Genomic DNA, 21,820 nt, shown 5'->3' on the forward strand with positions numbered 1-21,820 from the left:
TATATATATATATATATATATATATATATATATATATATATATATATGTATATAATTTGGGCTGCTGGTTGTACAACATCTGTGTTTCATTTTGGAATTAAATGGCATTTTAAATGAACTACACTGAGAACAAACATTGAGATTGTTAAATTAGTTAAACTCCATTTTAACTAGAGTGTACTTCATTGAATTTGTCTTCAGCAACCATCAATAAACACATGCTGTGGTTCAGTTTTGGTCAATGCACCTTGTTTGCACTGTCGTTACATGTGCACAGTATATGATTTACTTAACACCCCATGGTTCACACAGGACATTTGTTTTTGTGATTACGTTTTTGCTGTTAAATGTCAGCAGTCAGATTTCAATTCAAATACAGTATACCAAATTAGTAGCGATGTGCATCATAACTATTATGCATAACTTGTATTTCTGAAACTTTGGTAAGTGGCAGTGTACTGAACTTTCACTCTGCATGCCATCTACTGTATCTACTGTAGGGCTCAGCTTGACAGGGGCCTCGGGGACATACAGATGGACTTTCCATGTCAAAAGAATCATGACAGACACATGAGTAAGAGATTGCCCATGTTCCAGCTGTCTCATATCTTCCCTTAATGCCTGGAATCCTATAATACTGCTCCTCGTGGTGCATCTTGCACTCATCATATCTTCAGACTCAGCTACAGCTTATGGATTCATAAGTTTTAAGATCTGTAGACGAGGAACTTTAAAATGGGATTTGCATGCAGTCTATTGATTATATTATAACAATGTTGACTGAACAGATGTTGACACAAATATACCATATTCATTAGCTTGTCCCAAAGCTAGACACCAGTATCACTATACTCTCTAATTCCCATTGTCCTTGAAATATCAGAGCTCAATGCAGTCCACCTTCTTTGACATGTTTAGATATTGCTGTAAAGATTGACAGGAAAGTGCGATGACTGTAGACCTAAACTAAACTGCACGCTGTAAACATTAAGCACACATTATATATTGATCATGCATGGGCTGTTCTTCATGTAAAACATTTCTTGGAAGCTTGTGTCACAGAGGGGACATAGAGAAGTGTAAATCCGGTGCTAAAAGTGAGGGAGAGAGCTAAGGCAACTATAAATGGGATCCTCGTAAATGTTTTCTTGCTTGGTGCACGAATAAACGCCTCTTTTTAATTTAAAGATCCCCTCCAGTCATGTTTAAGATATTGAAGAAAATGCTGCTTTGAATCATAATTTGTGTCTGGTATGTTGAGAAAATGTGAAAATTCCTAAAACTACATTACTTCTCCCTCATCCTGAAATGTGAATATGCTAATTTCCTTCATTTAGAATGTTAATCTGCTGGATACAAGACTACTTCACTTAGTAAGTAGGTCTAGTCTCTGTATGTTCACCAGTTGCAAACTGGACTAAAATTGGTTTCTAAACTTGTAGTGATGTCACACATATTGCTCGCACATTACACTTGTCTCAAAATTAGATTTAAGATGAGCACAGAATAACAATGTAAAAAGACACATGCATATGATATAGAATATCTTAACAAACTGGCTCTGCACTCAGATCAACTACTGGACTTTAATGTTTTAAACATGAAGAATATGACATAAACTGCAATATAATAGTGCAATATCCATCTATTTATGCTTTGGTCAAAACCTGAATATTGAATATTTTGGACTAGACTTTAGTCCCTGTCGACCAAACAAGCCACTGACATTAATGGATATGAACAAAACTCTTCTTCTTGACATATGATGACTTACTTTGCAGTTGCACAATAATATTGTATGAAATATTATTCAAAGACTGCACTGTGTTTATAAGAGCATGTTCTATATCACTGCCCACTACATTGCAAAGTTTGAATTTAAAGAAACACTGAAGGAAAGGAGACATTCATAACTTCTACTTTATAAGGAAACATCATAGAAAATAATCACTGTTTCACTAATGAACCTACTTAATACTAAAACCAAAACAAGACCTTAACTGCGTAATTAACTTTCATAATCATTAGGATGTATTAGATATAACCATTAATGCTAATGAGGTCATTAATCTAATTAATGCAATTATTTGCATATTCTTTATGTATACCGGTAGTTGTACATACTTTATTTCACAGAGCCACTAGAAATGTCCAATTAACATTATTCAGAGTAATAATATAAAAAAAGTATTACTTTATGTAGTTAACATAAAAATATATGCAAGAGAGTGCCTTAAAATCCAATCAGACCTTATTATACAGGGAAGCTGTGGTGTTAATATGCCTCTGTCATGAATTATTTTAGACACTGTGGTCTAAGATACAGCATGCCATATTTGGGAACCTCTTTTGGATTTTAAACCAGTGGACCGTGAAGAGCACCTAATTGGTGCAGTTGTGATCCAAACAAGCTAAAGTGGGCTGTGTCTTGATGTGTTCAGGTTACAGTAAAGTCTACTGTTCTACACTGACTATGATGTAGCTTAGTGGGAGTCTTGAATGAATTAGTCTCAGTCAAAGTGTCTGCAAAGCTTGCACACTGTACCATCTACAGTGGTGGGACTTAATTAAGAAATAAAATGCAAGTTTGGAGTTTGTGGCGTTTCATGAAATGAGAGAAAATTTACAGTATGATACGCCTGAGTCAATACTGTGGTTGTGTACTTATCTGACTTGTCGATGGAGAGAGCGAGAGGGAAATACCACATGACGACGAACAGACGGTTACTGTCACACACTCCAGTAACGTCCTGAAAGGTGCGCTGTCAAGCTTCTGCAAGAATCTACTGATGAAGGCCAAAAGCCTGTCTGAAAATCCTGCTAGAGGAAACTACCTTATTACTATGCAAGTGTGACTGACTTGCTGTGGCTGCTCATACTCTGCTGCATACAAAGTACTGTATATATCCAAGGCAACATAAATGAATCCGTCACTGCAGGGCTTTTGTCCTGTTCCCTATAAATCCCGTCTCTCAGCGGCTAATTTGATGAGACCTCTGCCCTGTATTCTGCTATAAACAGTGGATAGGACTACTGCCGGGTGCAGTGGGCTTGTCTAAATACATCATATTTACTTCATTCATCCTCTCAAGAACTCGTATTGTGCCCGTGTTTTCTGCTGGCTCTTGTCTTTGGGGTGTTTTAGCTTAAGGAGGTTTAGCACACGGCCACTTGCAGATCAGGGTTAATGCCAGTATATTTCAACAGAGTGTGTTGGCATTGCATATTCAATGCCAAGTAGTCTCCTCTGTTTGTCTCAGTCCAGTAATGCATGCTTACAGATGCTTCACTTTATATTAAGGCTGGCCATAGCGATACAAATGTAGACGTGTCAGAGGAGGGAGTTGAGCTATCAGAGAGAGAGCAATGCAAGAAAAGCAAGGAACTAGAAAGTAAATACAGCTTTGTGAGTTTGTACGTATACTGAAGGCACAGCCGTTCTTTGAGCTAAATGCTAACATCAGCATGCTAATGCTCACAATGAGCATTCGCTCACCATCTTAGTTTAACAGTTAAATAACAGTTGAATGAGATTTATTTTAACATCTGTTCTTGAGTTTTTCCTGTTAATATTCAAATCCTTTTTCTTTTTAGACTATACTATATCTTATATCTTATATTATACTATAGATTGAACTTTGATAAGATACATATTTGCAAGTTTAGCGTCTTAGCAAACATAAGTCATTTAGCGAATACATATGAAGCTGAAAGGAGTCATTGGTTTGGTCATTAAACAAAATATTGGACAAAAAAAAAAAGAAAGTTGTTACAATTCACCTTTGGGGAGACATGAATGTACCACATCTATCCAACTGTTTTTTTTTACCACAATTATGGACCTATCGACTGACCGAGACATTTCCCCGCTAGATCCATTCCACTAGCATGCCTAAAAAAAAATAGTTGTGTATGTTCTGGGTATGCACTACATGCAGAAAATTGTGCTCCAAGTGCACATATAGCATAAAACGATACTTTTAATGGGACTTAGTGTGACTGTGGAAGATTCCAATTACATCCACGGGGATGCAATTTTTTGGGAAGCCTCCCGGCAAACAATGGTCCCTGAGGGAGGAGGTAGTCATAGTGAAGCTCATGGGTATTCACTAATCATCCCCATGAGGGATCCTGCAAAATGACAAGTTTTCACCAGCTCTCTGTTATAGTTGGCTCTGTAATGCAGTGTGGGAAAATAATTGCCATAATTTTATGATACTCTAACATTATCATTTATGCAGGCTTGTGACCAACATGGATGCCTCGCTGCTGAGTTTTCACTCAAAGATTATCATCCAACCCTGTTGAAGCACCAACTATCATCTCCAGAATAAAATCAATAAGGATGTCTGGGTTGCTGTGGGCATCATAACTTCTGGCAGAATCTGTTATGAGACTTTAATGACTTGACAGAATGGCTTTAACTCGAAAAAACCGGAAACAATTCTTATCTCTGTGCCATTGTTGCTATTGATATCTGACACTCTCTGGGAGGGGATTTGTGGCATTAGCTGCTTGTGATGTGGATCCCTGACAGAGCAAATAGTTTGAGATAGAGGAACATTGAATTGTCGCTGTTTCCACCGCCAGTCTCCGCCACAGAGCTGAAGCACATCAGACAGCAGCTCTGCCCTTTCATGGCTCCACTTCACCTACAACCAGATGGATATCTACAAGCTAAGAAGCAAAAAGGTTTAACAATACTTGAGGGATTCGAAATGTAGCATTGCAACATTTTGTTGAAGATGTCAATTTTAAAGACGTTTATCACAATGACAGTGCATTCTGAGATTGTGAATTTCATCTTGAGGGAAAATATGACCTTACTGCAGCACAGTTGTTGGCTATCGTCATGCCATTTAAACCAGATAATTGTTGTAACATTCAATTATCAATGTTCCTGCCTGCCAGCTGCACAAGAATCTGCAACTGTATCACTCTGTTAAAGTGTTTAGAATCAATGTTTTTAGAATAAATAATAATAAAAAAACGTGTGTTATGTGACTAAGATGCCTACCATGTAGCAACAAAATCCTTGAATTGATTCTTGACCATTATGCATGCCATGCTTCTTCCATCGTTCATGTTGCTCCATACTATGACACTATATCCAATAAAAGTGACCTAATGAAATATTTGTCCTCTCTTTCACCAGGTGGCCAACCTCCTGCGATTGTTCCAGATCCCTCAGATCAGCTATGCCTCCACCAGTTCAAAGCTCAGCGACAAGACCCGCTATGATTACTTTGCCCGCACTGTACCGCCTGACTTCTACCAGGCCAAGGCCATGGCAGAGATCCTGCGTTACTTCAACTGGACCTACGTGTCGACAGTAGCATCAGAGGGTGACTATGGTGAGACTGGCATTGACGCCTTCCAGCAGGAGGCTCGCACTCGCCAAATCTGCATCGCCACTTCAGCCAAGGTAAGCCGCACCATGAACCGCCAGGGCTATGATAATGTGATCCGCGCTCTGCAGCAGAAGTCCAACGCCAAGGTGGTCATCCTGTTTACTCGCAGTGAAGACGGCCGTGAGCTGCTGGTGTCCGCTGCTCGCATGAACGCAACCTTCATCTGGGTGGCCAGCGATGGATGGGGAGCACAGGAGAGTGTGGTGAGGGGCAGCGAGACAGCAGCAGACATGGCTTTCACCATCGAGCTGGCCTCCTACCCAATCAGAGAGTTTGAAGACTACTTCACCAAGCTGAACCCGTACACCAACACAAGGAACCCGTGGTTCAAAGAGTTCTGGGAGCACCGCTTTGGTTGTAGCCTTCAGGAACCAGGCTGCAGTGAACACAGCCTCCGAGATGGACTTTTTGAGCAGGAGTCCAAGATCATGTTTGTGGTAAATGCAGTCTATGCCATGGCCTATGCTTTGCACAACATGAGGCAAGCTGTATGCTCCAACACATCCAAGGTCTGTGAAGCCATGAAACCAGGTAACGGCAAAAGGTTCTACAAGGAGTTCATCTTGAAGACCAAGTTTGAAGGTAAACACAGAAATGAAAGAAAACTCAGACAAAAAGGTTCACTATAACAAGAATGCTTGTGTTTTATGTGCCTTTTTCGTGTGAAATAGTTTGTAAATAGCTGACAGTGGATTTAAATTCATTGGCAAATGGATGTGCATGCCACTGGATTAAGACAGCAAATGATTTTGTCTGCAGCACTGAAAGGGGACTTGTAATTAATCAATTAGCAAATATAGCTCATGACTTAGCTTGGATGAATGAGTGGGAGGGGAACCTATCTAGAACATATTAGTCTGAGAATATTGGGAATTGGTTGTTTGAAATAATGGAATGTACCATTAGTCAATGCCAACTTCAGAATTTATACATATTTAACACATATATAGTTTTGTATATATACACAACTCCACACAACTCAGTTAGACAACTCAAAACAATGATTCATTTCAGAACAATCGTGTAACAAAATCAATTGTTTCCTCTTTTTTGTTTTCTATTATCCTTTTTTTGTATTTTTTTTCTACCAGCTCCATTCAGACCTGTAGACACACAGAACATGGTGCGCTTTGACTCTTTTGGCGACAGCATCAGCCGCTACAACATTTTTCATTACCACAAAGAAGAGGGAAAGTTTGTTTACAGAAAGGTTGGCTACTGGGACCAAAGCCTGACCCTGAACACCAGCCTGGTACCGTGGCCTGACCTCGTACCACCCACCTCCCAGTGCAGTGACCCCTGCAGGAAGAACGAGGTGAAGAGCATGCAGCCTGGAGATGTGTGCTGCTGGATCTGTATCCCATGTCAGCCCTACCAGTACCTTCAGGATGCATTCACCTGTGCTGACTGTAGCTTCGGTCAGTGGCCTCTGGCTAACTTGACTGGCTGCTATGATCTTCCTGAAGAATATATCCGGTGGGAGGATGCGTGGGCCATTGGACCAGTCACCATCTCCTGCCTCGGTATACTGTGTACTCTGTCGGTAGTGGGCCTGTTCTTCAAGCACAATGAGACGCCTGTGGTTAAAGCAAGTGGACGTGAACTCTCTTACATCCTCTTGTTGGGAGTGCTGATGTGCTACCTCATGACATTCATCTACATCGGCAAACCGTCCACCGCAGTTTGCACCCTACGTCGTCTAGGCCTGGGCACCTCATTCGCTGTGTGTTACTCAGCTCTTCTAACCAAGACCAACCGTATCGCACGCATCTTCAGCGGGGTGAAGGATGGAGCCCAGCGGCCGCGCTTCATCAGCCCCGCCTCCCAGGTAGCGATCTGCGGCGCTCTTATCTCCTGCCAGTTGTTGGTGGCTGTTATATGGCTGCTGGTGGAGGTGCCAGGAGTTCGGAAGGAGGTGGGCCCGGAGAGGAGAGACGTGGTCACCCTCAAGTGCAGCAGCAGGGACTCCAGCATGCTCATGTCACTCACCTACAACTGCATCCTCATTATCCTCTGCACCGTCTACGCATTCAAGACGCGAAAGTGCCCTGAAAACTTCAACGAGGCCAAGTTCATCGGCTTCACCATGTACACCACCTGCATCATCTGGCTCGCTTTTCAGCCCATCTTCTATGTCACTGCCAGTGACTACAGGGTAACTATCTATGAAAATGTTTTTTTATAATGTCAACTGAGTATGAGTATCATTATAATTTATATTTCTAGAAACTTCTTAAGGCCACTGTTGTGGAATAATGTACACAAAGTCTATAAATGACCATCCCCAGTGTGTTTATCATTCCTAAAGAAGAAGGTGTCACTTTCACATTCCATTTGATCACCGTCACCCAGACTCATGAAAGAGCGAGATTTCATTTCATGTGTGCTGAAGGATCTTTCAAGACAAGAACAAAGACACTGGAGACAGATCAGGCTGGAATATACAGATAGAAATAATTGATGACACTCAAACTGAGTCATAGAATCATGGCATTACTAAATGCTTAATGACACATTTGAAGTGCACAAAATAATTTGTGGAGATTTATTGCAGTTGTTGTTATCATATTCTAAAATCACAACTGACGCTATGGTGAACTCACCAAGTAGTGTTGTGGCCTGTAGTAAAAATAATTGTAAGCAGGGACATGGAGTGCTGGCCCATTTAGTGGCACTGCCTCCTGTAACAGTCTGAGGAAATATGACATATCTGCTGCAGAGTTGTCTCAAGGAAATAACGTTGTGCAGCTTTCAGCCTTTGCAAAAAGGTTAAATGCTGCATTTACACTGCATCTCATTTATGACATTGAATAAATTGGCTGAATATGCATAACTATTACTGGACTTGCTTGAGATGCTGCGGCAGGCCAACAATTTGAATATATACGTTTTATTTTCCCCAAGTAGAAAATGTAGGACAAATGAATGTATTTATACATGCTGCGTAAAGTAAGACAAATAAGACAAAACAACGAGGCACAAAGCTGATAGACCATGTAAGTTATGAGTGCCGGTGCCTTAGGCAGACTCAAGGCTACTGTCACAGCATTTGGTCATGGTGTGCAACAAGGCCTTTTTTTTTGCAAACAGATGGGGGGAGGTCTAGATCACACAAGCTTTGTATCATCATGGGGCTTTTCATGTCTGTAGTGATCAGCTTTCCCGGCACCAAAACCGTGAACCTTTACCTTTACCTTTCCCGATCCCCAGTGGGATTTTTGAGACCAGCCGATCTTTGTAGAATATACGGCTTTATACTGAAGAAGCAGCAGTAATTGAGAGGATGAGAGGTTTGCCACTGCAGCAGAAACCTTGATGCTTTGGTTCTGTGTGACACCAATAATAATGGCTGTTAGTTCAGTTGCCACATTTCAAATTCGGGTTGGATAGCACAGAAGTATTCTAATGAGAGACTAGCCTTGTTGCCCAGTGAATCATGATGAACTCAAGGTTTCACAGATGGATACAGATGTTATCTAATGTTCAGAAACTTGTATTATATCAACTCTCCTTCATCTGAACCATTTCATTTTCTTATTTGATCAAAACATGAACATTATCACTGTAAGAATAGTCAATGCCTGATATGCACTATATCCTGGTTAGTTATACATTCATTCATAAATTCTTCATTTTTAAATAGATGGAATAGATTAGAGGAGTTGCAGTAAATTACAATACTGAATCATAATAGACGAAGGAAAGTGTGAAAATAATTGATTATGCAGTTGTACCCAAATTAAAATGCAAATTTCTGTTGAAAAACTATAAAGATATTTATTTAAGAAAGACATCAAACAAATCCTACAAATACAATAAAAGATGTAAAAAGGCACAGAGCATTGAATACATGTAAAAGTGTAACCTCTTTCTCTTTGCTGTCAGTTCTAAAGTAAGAACTCTGATGGGTTTGCACGGTGCTGCAGTATGTCCTAATGGTGATTCATAATTATTTGTATAAAGAACTGTTAAATGGAAACAGCTTCATGGCTGAAAGAGATAAGGAGCTGCAGGCAAAAGAAAAGTGTCGTAGTATATTACCCACAGTCTTGGCGGTGTTTTCACCAGTTTGGTCTAGAATTTAAATTGATGAGGACTTAGCATATTTCTGCAGTGTTGTTGTTGGGGCCGTATGTTTAGAAGGCATTTCACTTCATGCTGTGGTTCTGCAAATAGAAGTTCCTAGACTGCAGGGGTAACCAGTGGGGTAGGAAGAGAGGCTGCTCTGGAAGATGACCCCAGCAGTCAGCTCACATTAACAGCTGAAATATGACTAACAAGGCCCTGACATTCCAGGACAGCCAGCTGTGCTTATTCCACATTCTTCTTCTTGCCCTCATATTCATGCACATACAAATACACAATTAGAATTGCTAACATTCATAATTGAAAACGTCTCACACACACACACACACACACACACACACACACACACAAGAGATTTATGTTTTTGTTGATGACTGCACGATACGACAGCTTAGGGCCAATTTTATCCTCTCAATTTTGCTAATTTAAAAGCAAACAAATACCGATAAAGCACATGATCGAACATATAATGATGATGTAGAGCTCATTAGGTGTACAGTGTATATTTGACAGGGAGATCATGATTGGTTTGGGAGTGATTGGTTGTATGATTTTGGAATAGCCACAAGAGGGAATTTTACTTATTGGATTAGAGATTTAAGAATCACCAGAAACTAATCAAACTGAGTGAACTGACTTGATCAAAGGCCGGAGTGAAGTAACAGGTGTGTGTGTGTGTAGGTGTGTGTGTGTGTGTCTGTGAGTTTGATAGAGAGAGAGAGACAGAGAGAGAGAGAGCGAGAGAGAGAGAGAGAGAGGGGAGTTCCGGGACCAGGTGGCCTTTGAACAAACTTCATTAGTCCTTTTGAACACAAAAGGTTGAAATCCAAGTGCAAGCTGATATATTCATCTTCACCCACTCTCTGTCTCCTCACAGGTGCAGACCACCACCATGTGCATCTCCGTCAGTCTGAGTGGTTCGGTGGTTCTCGGCTGCCTCTTCGCCCCCAAAGTTCACATCATCCTGTTTCAGCCCCAGAAAAACGTGGCCTCACTGAGAGTCACAGCCAACCGCTTCAGTGCCACAGTGTCTGCTTCTGCCTCCGCTCCCAGCTCCAGCTACTCTAAAGGTACTACTATCCCTCCACTATATCTAGTACTCATCGCTCTCTGTAGTACTGTGAAGAAATTGTAAACGCCAGCACAAAGGTATCTGTGTTAATGAATGTTTCTGACTGAAAACTTCATCACAAATTTTGAATATGATCGCATATTTTCGGGCAATTTCAACTGCACTTTAACAGTGTTGGGACCATGAGTCCAGGTTTCTAAAATAGGATATAAGTAATTAGAATGTAATAAACAAAGAATTGCAACTTGAAATACAAGAAACATTCATATTTTGTAAAACACCACCAAAAATGTAGAAACAGGCAATATTGAATGTTTTTGTGTCAGTGTGGCTAAGCAATTCATATCCAGTGATTATGTTTATTTTCATGTTGGATAAGTAAGTCTTATCTAAAGCTCATTAATAAACCAACGATTAATTCACAGCGCAACATTATAAATAAGCACAGACACAAAAAGTTACAACTTTGCAGTTAAAGGGTTAATGCTAGTTTAACTGCTTCGCCTTGACTAAAGACATCTTAGTCATCTGAAAATGATCTTTTGATGTAATGATTTAGAACCATGACGTGGAAGTATTTAGACATTTTACTGAAGTAAAAGTGGAAATACAACAATGTAAAAATACTCAATTACAAGTAAAAATCCTGCATTTAAAAGTGTGTGTTATGCAGACAAACTGCCTCTGTGATTGTTGTATTGTTATATAATATACTGGATTATTGTGACAGATGCATTCATGTGTAAGTATCATTGTACTGTTGTAACTGCATAATATACTGGTGAGATCGTATGTTTTGTAAGTAGTCTTAACCAGCAAAGCAGCTGTCAAATACAGTAAATGTGTAATAATAAGAGGACTAGAAGTATAAAGTAAAATAAAACAGAAGCACTCAAAATTCTACTTCAGTACAATACTATATATATATATATATATATATAAATATATTAGTTAGTAGTTGCTTTCACTGAGAGCATTTAAACTGACATTTTTGTACCCTAACCAAGATAGACCTGTAGAGATCTGTGTCTGGTCATTTCCATACTTTCGCTAACATTTCAAAATGTCCTTCTGACATTCTTCTTCCAGGATCAGCCTCTAACTACGTGCCAGCGGTATGTAACGGCCGCGAGGTGGTGGACTCTACAACGTCCTCTTTGTGAAAAAAAGAAGCTTCCTCTCTAAGCACAAGAGACCATCCCGTCGTTACTCATCCCTCCATCAAACAGGGCTGTGTACAACAGAGCCCCCATTCCATCCAACACGCTACAGAGAGGTAACTCTGTCTGGGTAGACTGACTGACAGCAGCAAAGGGTCATTCTTAACTGTGAAAGCTACGTGATGTTTCTACAGCGAGCAGTATGTATCAATTGTAAAGCCTTTTTGTATAGATTTATTATTCTGTGATCTCGTTGGTTTACAGATATAGATGTGATTAAATGCACTGTGCCTTGTCCTAAAGAGTCTTGTTGTCAAATGGGTGGTTGTGAAGCAATAGTGTTATACAAAACAAAAGGCTGTTCTTATCTTGTCCTTAAAGTGCTGTGAATATATCCAAATGTTGTAGACATTGACAAAAAAAAAAAGCTATGAAATACATTTAGCCCTTCTGTTCTACAAAATATGTGACTAACCTTTGTGAACGTGATGAAAAGTAGGCAGATAGACAATATAAAGGAGGTGTGTTATTGTAGACTGGTATAACAGTGTGTGCTTTCCTGTAATTTATGGAAATAAAATGTTTTTTAATATTAAAAGATTAAATACTGTTTTGTTTGGGTTCACTCATGCAATTCTTGATACTATTATCAAACTAAATGCAGCTATTCAGAGACAACGGCTTTTGCGCACAGGTTTGACCCCCCCTCCCCCTACTTTAAAACCAAATTAACTTCCTTTAAAATTTCTTCAGTTGAATCCACTTATAGTATTGCTTCCAATGAGTAAAAAAAACAAACCGCTGAAGATGTTTGAGTTATCGTCAGGTGTAGCATGACGTTTAGGTCTGCTCTATTACAGACTTGTATTCGGTGCTCAGTAGTCAAAGCTATAACTATTGCTGTATCCATTAGTTGAGTATGTGCAATTATACATGTGTAGTGTCTATAACATGTATTCACCCAGGTTTTTCATCTTTTATACTGATTGGAGTTTCCTGATATTAAATTGTAATAACCATCTCTAAACAACCTGCCGACTGTCTGCCTGGTCTGTTTTTTACGGGTTACATGTACCTTAAGGAAACCTGCATCCCATCCAGGAGTGACTTTTACTAAATGAAAGGTGATTGTCAAAATGTTTAACTGTAAAAGTAGATATGTACAAACAATTGAATAATTAATATTTGTACGAGTGAAAAGGACAAGAACACTTCTACCGAAGCCAAAGAGGACACCTACTGGAATGTTGAAGAAAGTGCAAAACTAAACCGGCTTCATGATGTTAATCATCGCCTCTAATAAAACACTATTATCTGGGTTATGCTAATGATTCACTTCTTCTAATTAAAGGATTTCCACTTCTTTATAGTCAGTCAACAAATGTAAGAGACCATTTCAATCCAACTATAAAACTGACTGCTGGCCAGTCCTTTGAATGCAGATGTTAGTCAAAGACATTTTGCAAGAGTTAAATAACTCTGCAGGTCCTTTACCAACAGAGATAAAATTATCTCCTCTAGTTAATTATAATTTAATGTTTGGCTCCGACAGGCTGACAATATCCTACACAGAAGCAGTTACCAAAAACTTAACCCATGAATCTTGCTTTTTTATTTTATTTAAGTGAGGTTAACTTTTCCCAGCAGACAATTTGACAGAAACTTTCAGCAGAATTCTTAAAAAATAAAATGAAATAGTAGAAACACAAGTCTTGATCATACGGTATAAGTCTTGATCAGACAATAGTCTCTTCTCTTGTGTGGCCCGTGTCAGACACAGTTCACCGTGCAGACTCCTTCACTAAAGCCGTCAAAGCTTTCTCACAAACTAAAATCTTGAGGTTTTTGGAATTTCAATTTCTTCCTAAAAAAAAAAAAACAATGAGAACATGATACACCGGCAGTTTATAAACCTTTAATTTACAAAATAAAAGACACTTAACAGTCCACTATTCAGTTATCGTGGCTTCCTCTGGATTTGGAAGTTTCCTTTTAAGAGGAATAATATAGATCCCATTCCTGGCCTCTTTTAGTCTCCACCATCGTCCCAACCTGCAGAAAAACAAACAAACTTAGAGTCAGAGGTGACGGATACAAACAGACAACATCACCCAGATAGCAGCGCCTCAAACCTTTGTGGAGAAAGTGAATCATTGTCAATCAGACATCGAAATCAGAACAAACGCCACCTAATATTTAAAATGTCTGTGTGGGTTCCTTTCAATCAACTGACATCATCTCAAGCTACCATCACTGACAGACGAGAGATGGATAAACTGCCATCTAGTGGACATTTCATTCACTGAACATAAACCGGCCTGAAGTTACCTGTGCTCCTGTCCAACTCCTGCCACCAAGAACTGACCAGAGCTCGAAAACTTCAGACTGTTGACAAAACCGGACTGAGAGAGAAAGCAGAGGAAGAGACACAGCAAGGTATTTTGAGACGGCCATTGTGTTTGACAGGAATTCATTGTAAATAATGTGTACATCATCTCATGTAAACGTAACCATTTCCAAAAGAGCGGACGAAGAAGGAGCTTACCACCGGTACACTGAATAGAGGCTCCAGCTTGCGGTAATTCTGGCCACATTTCCACAGCTGCACCTGTGAGTTGTGTGAACCTGTACAGGAGAACAGTCGTAACGTTGCATCACTACAGACAACAGAACATCTTAAGTGCAGCTAAGAAAAACAAATGCATCAACTGCTCTACTTAAGAGTGTGCAGGGCACTTAATCAGGACCATGGTCATTCGTTTATTGATAAAGTTCATAAAAGACAGAATAAAGTCAATGTATGCGTGGTATTAAAAAGCTGGTAAGCAGGACTCTCACAGCCTTCAGAAGCACCTGAGGCGACGGTATCCGAGTTCTGAAGCGCCGCCACCGACGCGACCCAATGAGGCTGCTCCAGCCCTGCGTCACCGTGGCAACCGTGAGCCTTTTTCACCGTGCTGAGAGGCCTCTTCTTGTTGACACTCCACAGAGACACCGAGCTGAGGTGGTACAGAAAAATTGAGAGAGGGGAACACGGAAAAGAACCGTGAATGGATCTGGAATAACGCTGTAAAAAGTCAAAACAACGTGAGACTGCGAGAGCTGCTTCCGTCTTACCCGTCATCACCTCCCGTTATCATGTGCTCCTCGTTTATGAGCTGGATGCAATCAATCGAACCCCTGCAGGAAGACAGAATGGTGTCAAAGTGACAGATGTGCTGTTGCAACCACTACGGTCACAGTTCTGTAACGGTTAACCGAAACTAGTTTTGTCCAAAATCATTGCCACGGTCAACTCATTCACTACCTCTCTATATACCAGACTCAATAGTTTATCTGCAACTACTTCTAATCATAGCTGCTTTGTGACTTGTTGATTTGTTATCAGTTTACTGCTAATGAAGCTAGACACTGTAGTAGCCAATATAACATTCTACGTAACTGTTAATTACTGCTGTAAATACGTATTCTACTCTTGTGGATGTATACGTTAACAGGAGTTAATTACTATTTTGTACTCCGTATTCAGACATATTATTCTCTTATACTTGTATAATACTGTAGCAACTCAATTTACAACACAATTGTTCCATGTCTCGTTTGTGGTATATTTTTCTCATTTGGAAAGGTTGTCCTCTTAACTTTTATTGAACTTGCGCCGGATGTCTTTTATCGATTTCCCAAACTATGCTTTCTTTTCTGATGCTCATGCTTAATGTTATATTACGTGCCGTCATATATGGTTGTTGACGTTCACTTGATATTTGTTTATGTTCTTTGTGCAATAAAGGCTTTATTTAGTCATTTAATCATTGCCACTATCGTGTATCTGATATAATATTACATTTGGAGCTGTGAGCGCAGCTACTTTCCATCCAGGGACTTCCTGGTTAAATAAAAACCGTTAACCCGTCACTGCTAACTCACAAAATGTCTGGGTTGTTTTAACCTTGGAAAAGTAATACTTGACAATTATGAAATGTTTCCCGTAATAAATGTATGTGCAGCACTGTGGTTTTATAACCATCGACAAACGCATGTGAAATCAAAAAGGTGCAAACAGGGAGACGTAAAAACAATGGACGGACTCACTCGTGTCCGTGGAACACCAGCTGAGATTCCTCGGCTATCTTCCACACCCTCACCGAGCGGTCCCTCCCTCCTGCCGTCACACAGAGCTCTCGGCTCAGGCTGTCCAGTCCTGTGATGGCGTCCTGATGCCCAAAGCTACAGCGAATCACAATTACAGTTAAAATCAAACTTTCAAAACAAATTCCGGCGTTGGGCGGCGAGATAATTATTTATTTTCTGATTAGTTACTCACAGAGTTTCAACATATGCGTTCTCGTCCACATTCCACACCTTGACTGAGCGATCGTGAGAGGCGCTGTACAGATCATGAGTTCCCCTCCTGAATGAAAGACCCTGAGAAGAAACAGACACTTTCGTTTCACAGGAGGTCCTCGGAGCGACAGTATCTACACAACTTATAAGATCTTATTCCATGTAACAGAGAGAAAGGAGGGAGAACGTACCGACACAGGGCCCTTGTGTCCTGTGAATTTATAGAGATGTTTACATGTTTCTGCCTCCCAGATCATGATCAGTTTGTTCATGTCTCCAGTGGCCTAAGAAATGTAGAGAAATAGGATTCTTAAAACATCAAGTCGCACTTTGGCAAACTGCTGGCAAAAGCAGGATGTGCTGAGAGAGTACAACTCACCAAGTATTTTCCATCTGATGAAATGGCCATACACAGGATATGGGCTGTGTGTCCAACATGCCGATCCTCTGTACCTTTCCTTCCACCAGGTATTGTGTGCAGTTTCTTCCCACTCTCAAAATCCCCTGAATAAATAAGAAAAACACTGAATTAAGACGGACATATTAGCCTCAGAAACAAATCATTGTTTTCTCCCCCCTCAAATTTCATACATACTTCCCTGAAGTATCAAAAACGATTTTAAATGTATACTAACATTTAATGATGGAGCAGTCTTTGGCAGCAGAATAGATGTACTTGTCATCAGAACTAATGACCAGACAGGTAATTGGAAGTTTGTGTCCTCTTAACACCCTGATCTCTGAAGCATCCGGTGGAATGAGCTAAAAGACAGAACAAATATGAATTAGGATTCAGTCCGTTCATAAGAATTACATTCTGTGGAGATTAAAGGAATGAAAATTTCCATTCTTACATCTTTGGCAATGAATCGCTGAAGCTTTCCTTTTTGTTCAAGCTGAGGGGGAAAAAAACACATCATACACACACCACAAGATCAATAACTATTATTAAACATATTAAATCCCAAAAAGAAAAACTGTCTAAGATCATGACAGAGGTTTAGTTCGAAAGTCAGTTGAGACACAATGAAGTAAAACCCCCAAAAAACACTTATACTTTGACAGATTAAACAGTATTTACTTCTAAACAGTGGACCATGTTCATCACAATTGCTTCATAGTGATTCAGAGCTTCATATCCCCACCACTAGTGGCAGTACCTTTACCATGACAAGTGTCTGCAGATCTTTCTCTCAAGCCGAGAGAGGCAGCCTACATGTAGCCTGAGAAGTGCAAAGCAGGGGAAATTAACTCCACACTAAACCCATTGGTGCAGCTTTCAACATCTCTATCTGCTCAGGGATCCACTCATCTGGATAATGGTAGCTGTTTAATAAGAGGATCGTGTTTAGAGTGATTTAATGAAAGTTTTGATTCACCGCAAAGTCACAAACCATGGAGATGTAGGCAGAATATGATGGAAACTACCATAAAGAAACTGGGTGAAGCCAATCGTAGGCGATTCTCGGAGAGTTTTAGCTTATATTTCAATTTCACAAAGGGGGGGGTACGACATGAATGGAAACGTGAGACTACCTCTCAGCATTGTAAACATGTCCCACGTTATACCACACAAACTATTTGTCCTACATTTGGTAGGTTTGGTTCTGGTCACCCTCGTCATGTCCCCAGTGGTAATTACATTCTTGCGTACTATGTGCATTAACACAGAAGACGCTCTCACCACTTCTTCTTGAAGTCTTCCAGCAATCAGATCCGTCTCAAAGAATTCCTCTTCTGCTTTATCTTCCTCTGATGAGATCAGATCACACAATAAATACATACATACTGGCATAGAAGTACTGTTAGATCTCTTAGTTATGCTGTGTGGATAACACAAGTGTACCTTCTTCCTTTAGCTGTTCGAGGTAGAGTTTGGCCAATCTAAGCTTCTTCTCCTGTGGTGTTTCGTCGTAATCATAATCTTCATTGGACTGTCTTTTCCTGGGCACTACAGGACTGAGCGACAACAAACAAAGTCACAAATGTACAACTGCTTTCAAATCGGGACTGCAAAGTGATCATTAACGCATAAGCCGGAGTGAGCACGTGAGAAACTAACCCCTCTGTCTCAGAGTCGCTGGAAATCTCTTCGTTGTCTCTGAAGTTGGGTTTCTTGGCTCGCAGCTTACTTTTACCGCCCGAGTCCCCATCGCCCTGCAGCAGGAGAAACGCAATGTAAAGGTTGTAATGGCGTACAGTGATGCTGCATTAGTGGCTGAGTTAGAACAGCAGGTAAGACCAGGTCCAGTCGCATGTGTTAACCTGCTGGTAAGCTAACGTTACTCGATTTAGCTTACTTGCTAACAGACCAGTTCACTTACCTTTCGTTTGAGCACCGCTGTATTTTTCCCCTTTTTGGCTAATTTTGGGTTTTCTTTCTTCTTATTAAAGAAAGGCGAAGACATTTTGAAACGCGTTTCAAAGTAACCGCTGACTGTATATAGAGTTAAGTCCTCAACTTTCTAAGAGAGCAAGTCAACATTGGACCCACATGGGTTCACTTCAACCAAACTATGCAGCTGAAGTCACGGTTGAAGACGGACGCTGATTGGCCGATCGTCACAGTTCCTCCTACATGTCCCGCCTTTTGTTAAAACTCTCAATTCCCATTGGTTAAATCACGAATTTAAGATTAACAGGAAACTGTACAGGGGTAAAATACTTCCCTCGGGGAGTACGGTTTCAAACCTTTGTTCCGCACATAATTGTAAAAATATAAATTTCACAACGCAACCATATTGCACGCGTGTGTACCATACACAGTAAAACATAAATACAGCAGCAGCATTTCACACATATTTAACCGGGGAACTTTAGCGCGGCTGTTGGAAATTAGCCGTAATTGTACCGGGATCTATGTACTGTAGTACTGCAGTAGTACTACTACTTCCTCTACTACGCAGTATTTGCATGTACTGCGCTGTCTCTGTCCCTGTCCTCAGTGAGCGTGGTTACAGTTCATCCGTGAAGTAGAGCTGAACGGCCAGGTGAGCCTCAACTCGACCGTCTAACGTTACATATCACGTGTATTAGATAATGTATTGAAAGACAGCCGGTATCAGTCAGAGCGGCTCCAGCTGGAGGCAATCTAGAAGCTACTAGGAGGGTTTGAGGAGGGGGGGTGCGTTGTGAACTAACTTTTCATTTTTGTCTCGCAAATGCACAGACAAACAACGTCGAGCGAATGAAAAAGTTTCTCTCAAAGTTTGACTCCCATCTTGTGGCGAAACAGCTGTGCTCGATGTGTCAACTGTTCAAATCTGTCCTCTCCACAGATTCTTTTCACTCCCATGCCACCCAAGAGAGACGCGGGGACGACTCCAACACAGCCGCCTGTCAAGATGATAAAAATCGGCACTGACTCACAGGAGTTTGGCTGTGATCCAGTGGAGGATAAGTACAGGTTGGCCGAGGAGTCCAGCTACTCCCCCTTTCCCAACAATGAGGTGAGATATGCTGTTTTAATTGTAATTGTGCATAAAAAGCAACTGTTGTTTACCGTACTTGCACATTCGAGTTGTTTATGTGATTTCTTCTCATTTGGCAGCATGAAACCATTGAATTTGATGAAGAAAACATTCCAAGCCCAGACATCAGAACAGACACCATCAGCCTCCTCATGAAAATTGAGCAACTGCAGGCACAACTCAAGTATGAACGCAGATGTAGAATTCTGGCCGAGAGAGAACTGAGGGAGTTGAAAGGTGGGTGGAAAAAGATGACTGACTTATGAATTAATATGCTAACAAGAAATACCTGCCGAGACTACACAGTCCTAATACTGTATGTGACTGGGCAGGACATATCACACATGTTGGACTCTTTAAGTTTTATTCTGGTGTGTTTTAGTAGAAACAAATCAAGAGAATAATATATTACAGGTATGAATGAACTTGCTCTGTTTCAGCATTTCTTAAGTGGTTTCACACTTTTTACAGAGATGAACACTCTCATGATGCAGATGAGGCACACAGCACATGAACTGCGAGTCACTCTGGATCACGTTCTCCAAGGAGGCGAGGTGTCAGCAGCGCCGCAGACCTCTCAAGATGAAACCGTCTCTTTCCTGGCTGAGTCTGGGGAAGAGATGAGAGAGGACTTTAATATCCCAGAGGTCAGTGCTCTTATTCCAAGTCTTCTAACAACACAATTGTGGTTATCGTAGGAGAGCTTATCGTACAATATTTCACCGCTCCTGCTTCAACTGTTTGCTTTTTTTCAAGCTCTAGTAATAGGTATTAGACAATTTCACAAAAGTGACGATGTATTTATAGCTAACCTCTTTGATTTTTCTCTCAGGAAGATGACAACTTCTTGTATCTCACTGAGCATCTTCGAGTACCAAAAAATCTTTATGTGCGCATCGCCGAGATTGCAGACTACAAAAAGTACACGTCGGCTCTGCTGATGATACTTTTTGACAGAGAAACATTAGCCACACACTCTCTGCAGGGCCGGAGGAACACCTTTAGTGGAGAAGACTGCCACAAGCCTCAACTCCCCCCTGAGATCTTGAGAAGTCTAATTGGTAAGATAGAGAACATTTGGTATCACTTTTTTTTTTATCACACAGACCGTTTGTAGATTTTGTATTTATGAATTTGAATATGGGAATTAAAACTTTTATCATGTTTCTTCTTCCAGGTCATGTGGCAGTCAAGTTCGGCATTGAAAGCAGCCAAATAAAAGTTGCGATCCGTACAAAGTTGAATAATGAGGACAAGCTATTAAAGAAGAGACTGGGTATGGGTAAAGCTGAAAACAAAGCTATTATGGATCAAAGCCTTTGCCAAGATGCTTCACTCCTGCCTGAAAATGGAGCAATGGAAAATGATTCTCAGTTATAATCTTGAGTCTGCCTTCATCTGTTGGTCACCCGTTTTTCATTATCTGATAGAGATGTGTGACAGGTTGCCTTTTTAATCTACCTGTAGTTTATTCAGTGTTGAAATCTAGTGCTTGAATTTAGCTGTTTTTTCAACACTTTTTAGAATTTTTCTTTTTCTTTTTTACAGCTGTTGTCTGTCGTGTGATCCAAAAGTGTAACGTTTAATCTGGTGACCCAACCAATACATTGGACAGCACTCTAAAACGTTGCGTGTAATCGTCGGTGGTAAAAACGACCAAGTGTTCTTATTTAATTTAAGGTAGTAAGTGGCTGTGTCTAAGTCTTCTGTGAAGTTGGCCTTTGTCAAACATTTATACTGATTTAACTTTCCAATCAGTTGGCCTTTGTGTGTTTTTAAAACTAGGACATTTAAAAAATATTGGGTGCTATTTGTACCCTGTTCATAACAAACGGTACACCAAGTGATACTGTGCTTCTAGAATAGTTTTTTTTGCAGTTGCAATATATGCTGTAAATTATATTTAATCTTCAAAAAAAAAATCTATCACTTGTCTGTTTGTTGACTAAGTACGGGACAATAAACTTTTGGAAGCGATATTCTTCTGTTATGTTTACTTGGACCCTTTCTGACATCAGCTCAGTTTAAGTACTGAATGCTCACATTGGGAATTCTGTTGCAGCAACCAACAGATGTCAGCGCTGAGTCCCGTTTCATGCTCTTCTGCAAGCAATGATCAACTTTCGAAAGACTACAGCTGTTATGAATTCAAGGTTTCTGTTTCTTGAAAAGAAATCAAAAAATAAGATGAACTCAATTTTCATTAGAAAATACTATAAAAGTGAGTAAGACTAAAGAAATCCGTCCACTACTTCAGATTGTATGTGTTCTCTCGGA

At 40.3% G+C, this 21,820-nt stretch overlaps 3 protein-coding genes across 6 annotated transcripts in view; 2 read left to right on the plus strand and 1 right to left on the minus strand.

Moving 5' to 3' along the window:
* The window catches only part of grm2b (glutamate receptor, metabotropic 2b), a 24,689-nt gene extending 12,362 nt beyond the window's left edge, over window positions 1-12,327 (plus strand). Inside the window, exons 3-6 of the mRNA XM_031852267.1 lie at window positions 5,156-5,993; window positions 6,503-7,566; window positions 10,375-10,567; window positions 11,659-12,327. Coding sequence (XP_031708127.1) covers window positions 5,156-5,993; window positions 6,503-7,566; window positions 10,375-10,567; window positions 11,659-11,732 — 2,169 coding nt within the window. The 3' untranslated portion in view covers window positions 11,733-12,327. The remainder of the gene's footprint in view (window positions 1-5,155; window positions 5,994-6,502; window positions 7,567-10,374; window positions 10,568-11,658) is intronic.
* A 798-nt stretch (window positions 12,328-13,125) lies between these two features.
* On the minus strand, window positions 13,126-19,056 carry rrp9 (ribosomal RNA processing 9, U3 small nucleolar RNA binding protein). 3 transcript variants are annotated; one of them, XM_031852308.1, is made up of 16 exons: window positions 18,398-19,056; window positions 18,136-18,230; window positions 17,920-18,032; window positions 17,758-17,825; window positions 16,928-16,969; window positions 16,709-16,835; window positions 16,453-16,577; window positions 16,265-16,357; window positions 16,054-16,154; window positions 15,822-15,956; window positions 14,847-14,909; window positions 14,568-14,728; window positions 14,275-14,354; window positions 14,058-14,131; window positions 13,673-13,781; window positions 13,126-13,593 (listed from the first exon to the last, which is right to left on the minus strand). In XM_031852308.1, exons 1-15 carry the CDS (start codon window positions 18,479-18,481, stop codon window positions 13,679-13,681), a joined length of 1,464 nt encoding a protein of 487 aa, XP_031708168.1. In that variant the 5' UTR covers window positions 18,482-19,056; the 3' UTR covers window positions 13,126-13,593; window positions 13,673-13,678. The 3 variants fall into 3 exon arrangements, with proteins under 3 accessions (XP_031708168.1, XP_031708159.1, XP_031708178.1); XM_031852299.1 differs by lacking the exon at window positions 13,126-13,593 and having other exon boundaries at window positions 13,629-13,781; XM_031852318.1 differs by lacking the exon at window positions 13,126-13,593 and having other exon boundaries at window positions 13,629-13,781; window positions 14,583-14,728; window positions 18,398-19,054.
* LOC116386270 (uncharacterized) lies at window positions 18,809-21,522 on the plus strand. 2 transcript variants are annotated; one of them, XM_031852356.1, is made up of 6 exons: window positions 18,809-19,063; window positions 19,352-19,522; window positions 19,624-19,780; window positions 20,015-20,190; window positions 20,376-20,604; window positions 20,721-21,522. In XM_031852356.1, the coding sequence occupies exons 2-6, from the start codon at window positions 19,367-19,369 to the stop codon at window positions 20,921-20,923; spliced, it is 921 nt and encodes a 306-aa protein (XP_031708216.1). In that variant the 5' UTR covers window positions 18,809-19,063; window positions 19,352-19,366; the 3' UTR covers window positions 20,924-21,522. The 2 variants fall into 2 exon arrangements, with proteins under 2 accessions (XP_031708216.1, XP_031708225.1); XM_031852365.1 differs by lacking the exon at window positions 18,809-19,063 and having other exon boundaries at window positions 19,101-19,522.
* The last annotated feature ends 298 nt before the right edge of the window (window positions 21,523-21,820 follow it).

Source organism: Anarrhichthys ocellatus, unplaced genomic scaffold, assembly GCF_004355925.1.
Source record: "Anarrhichthys ocellatus isolate YVR2014 unplaced genomic scaffold, GSC_Weel_1.0 scaffold1, whole genome shotgun sequence".
NCBI lineage: Eukaryota > Metazoa > Chordata > Actinopteri > Perciformes > Anarhichadidae > Anarrhichthys > Anarrhichthys ocellatus.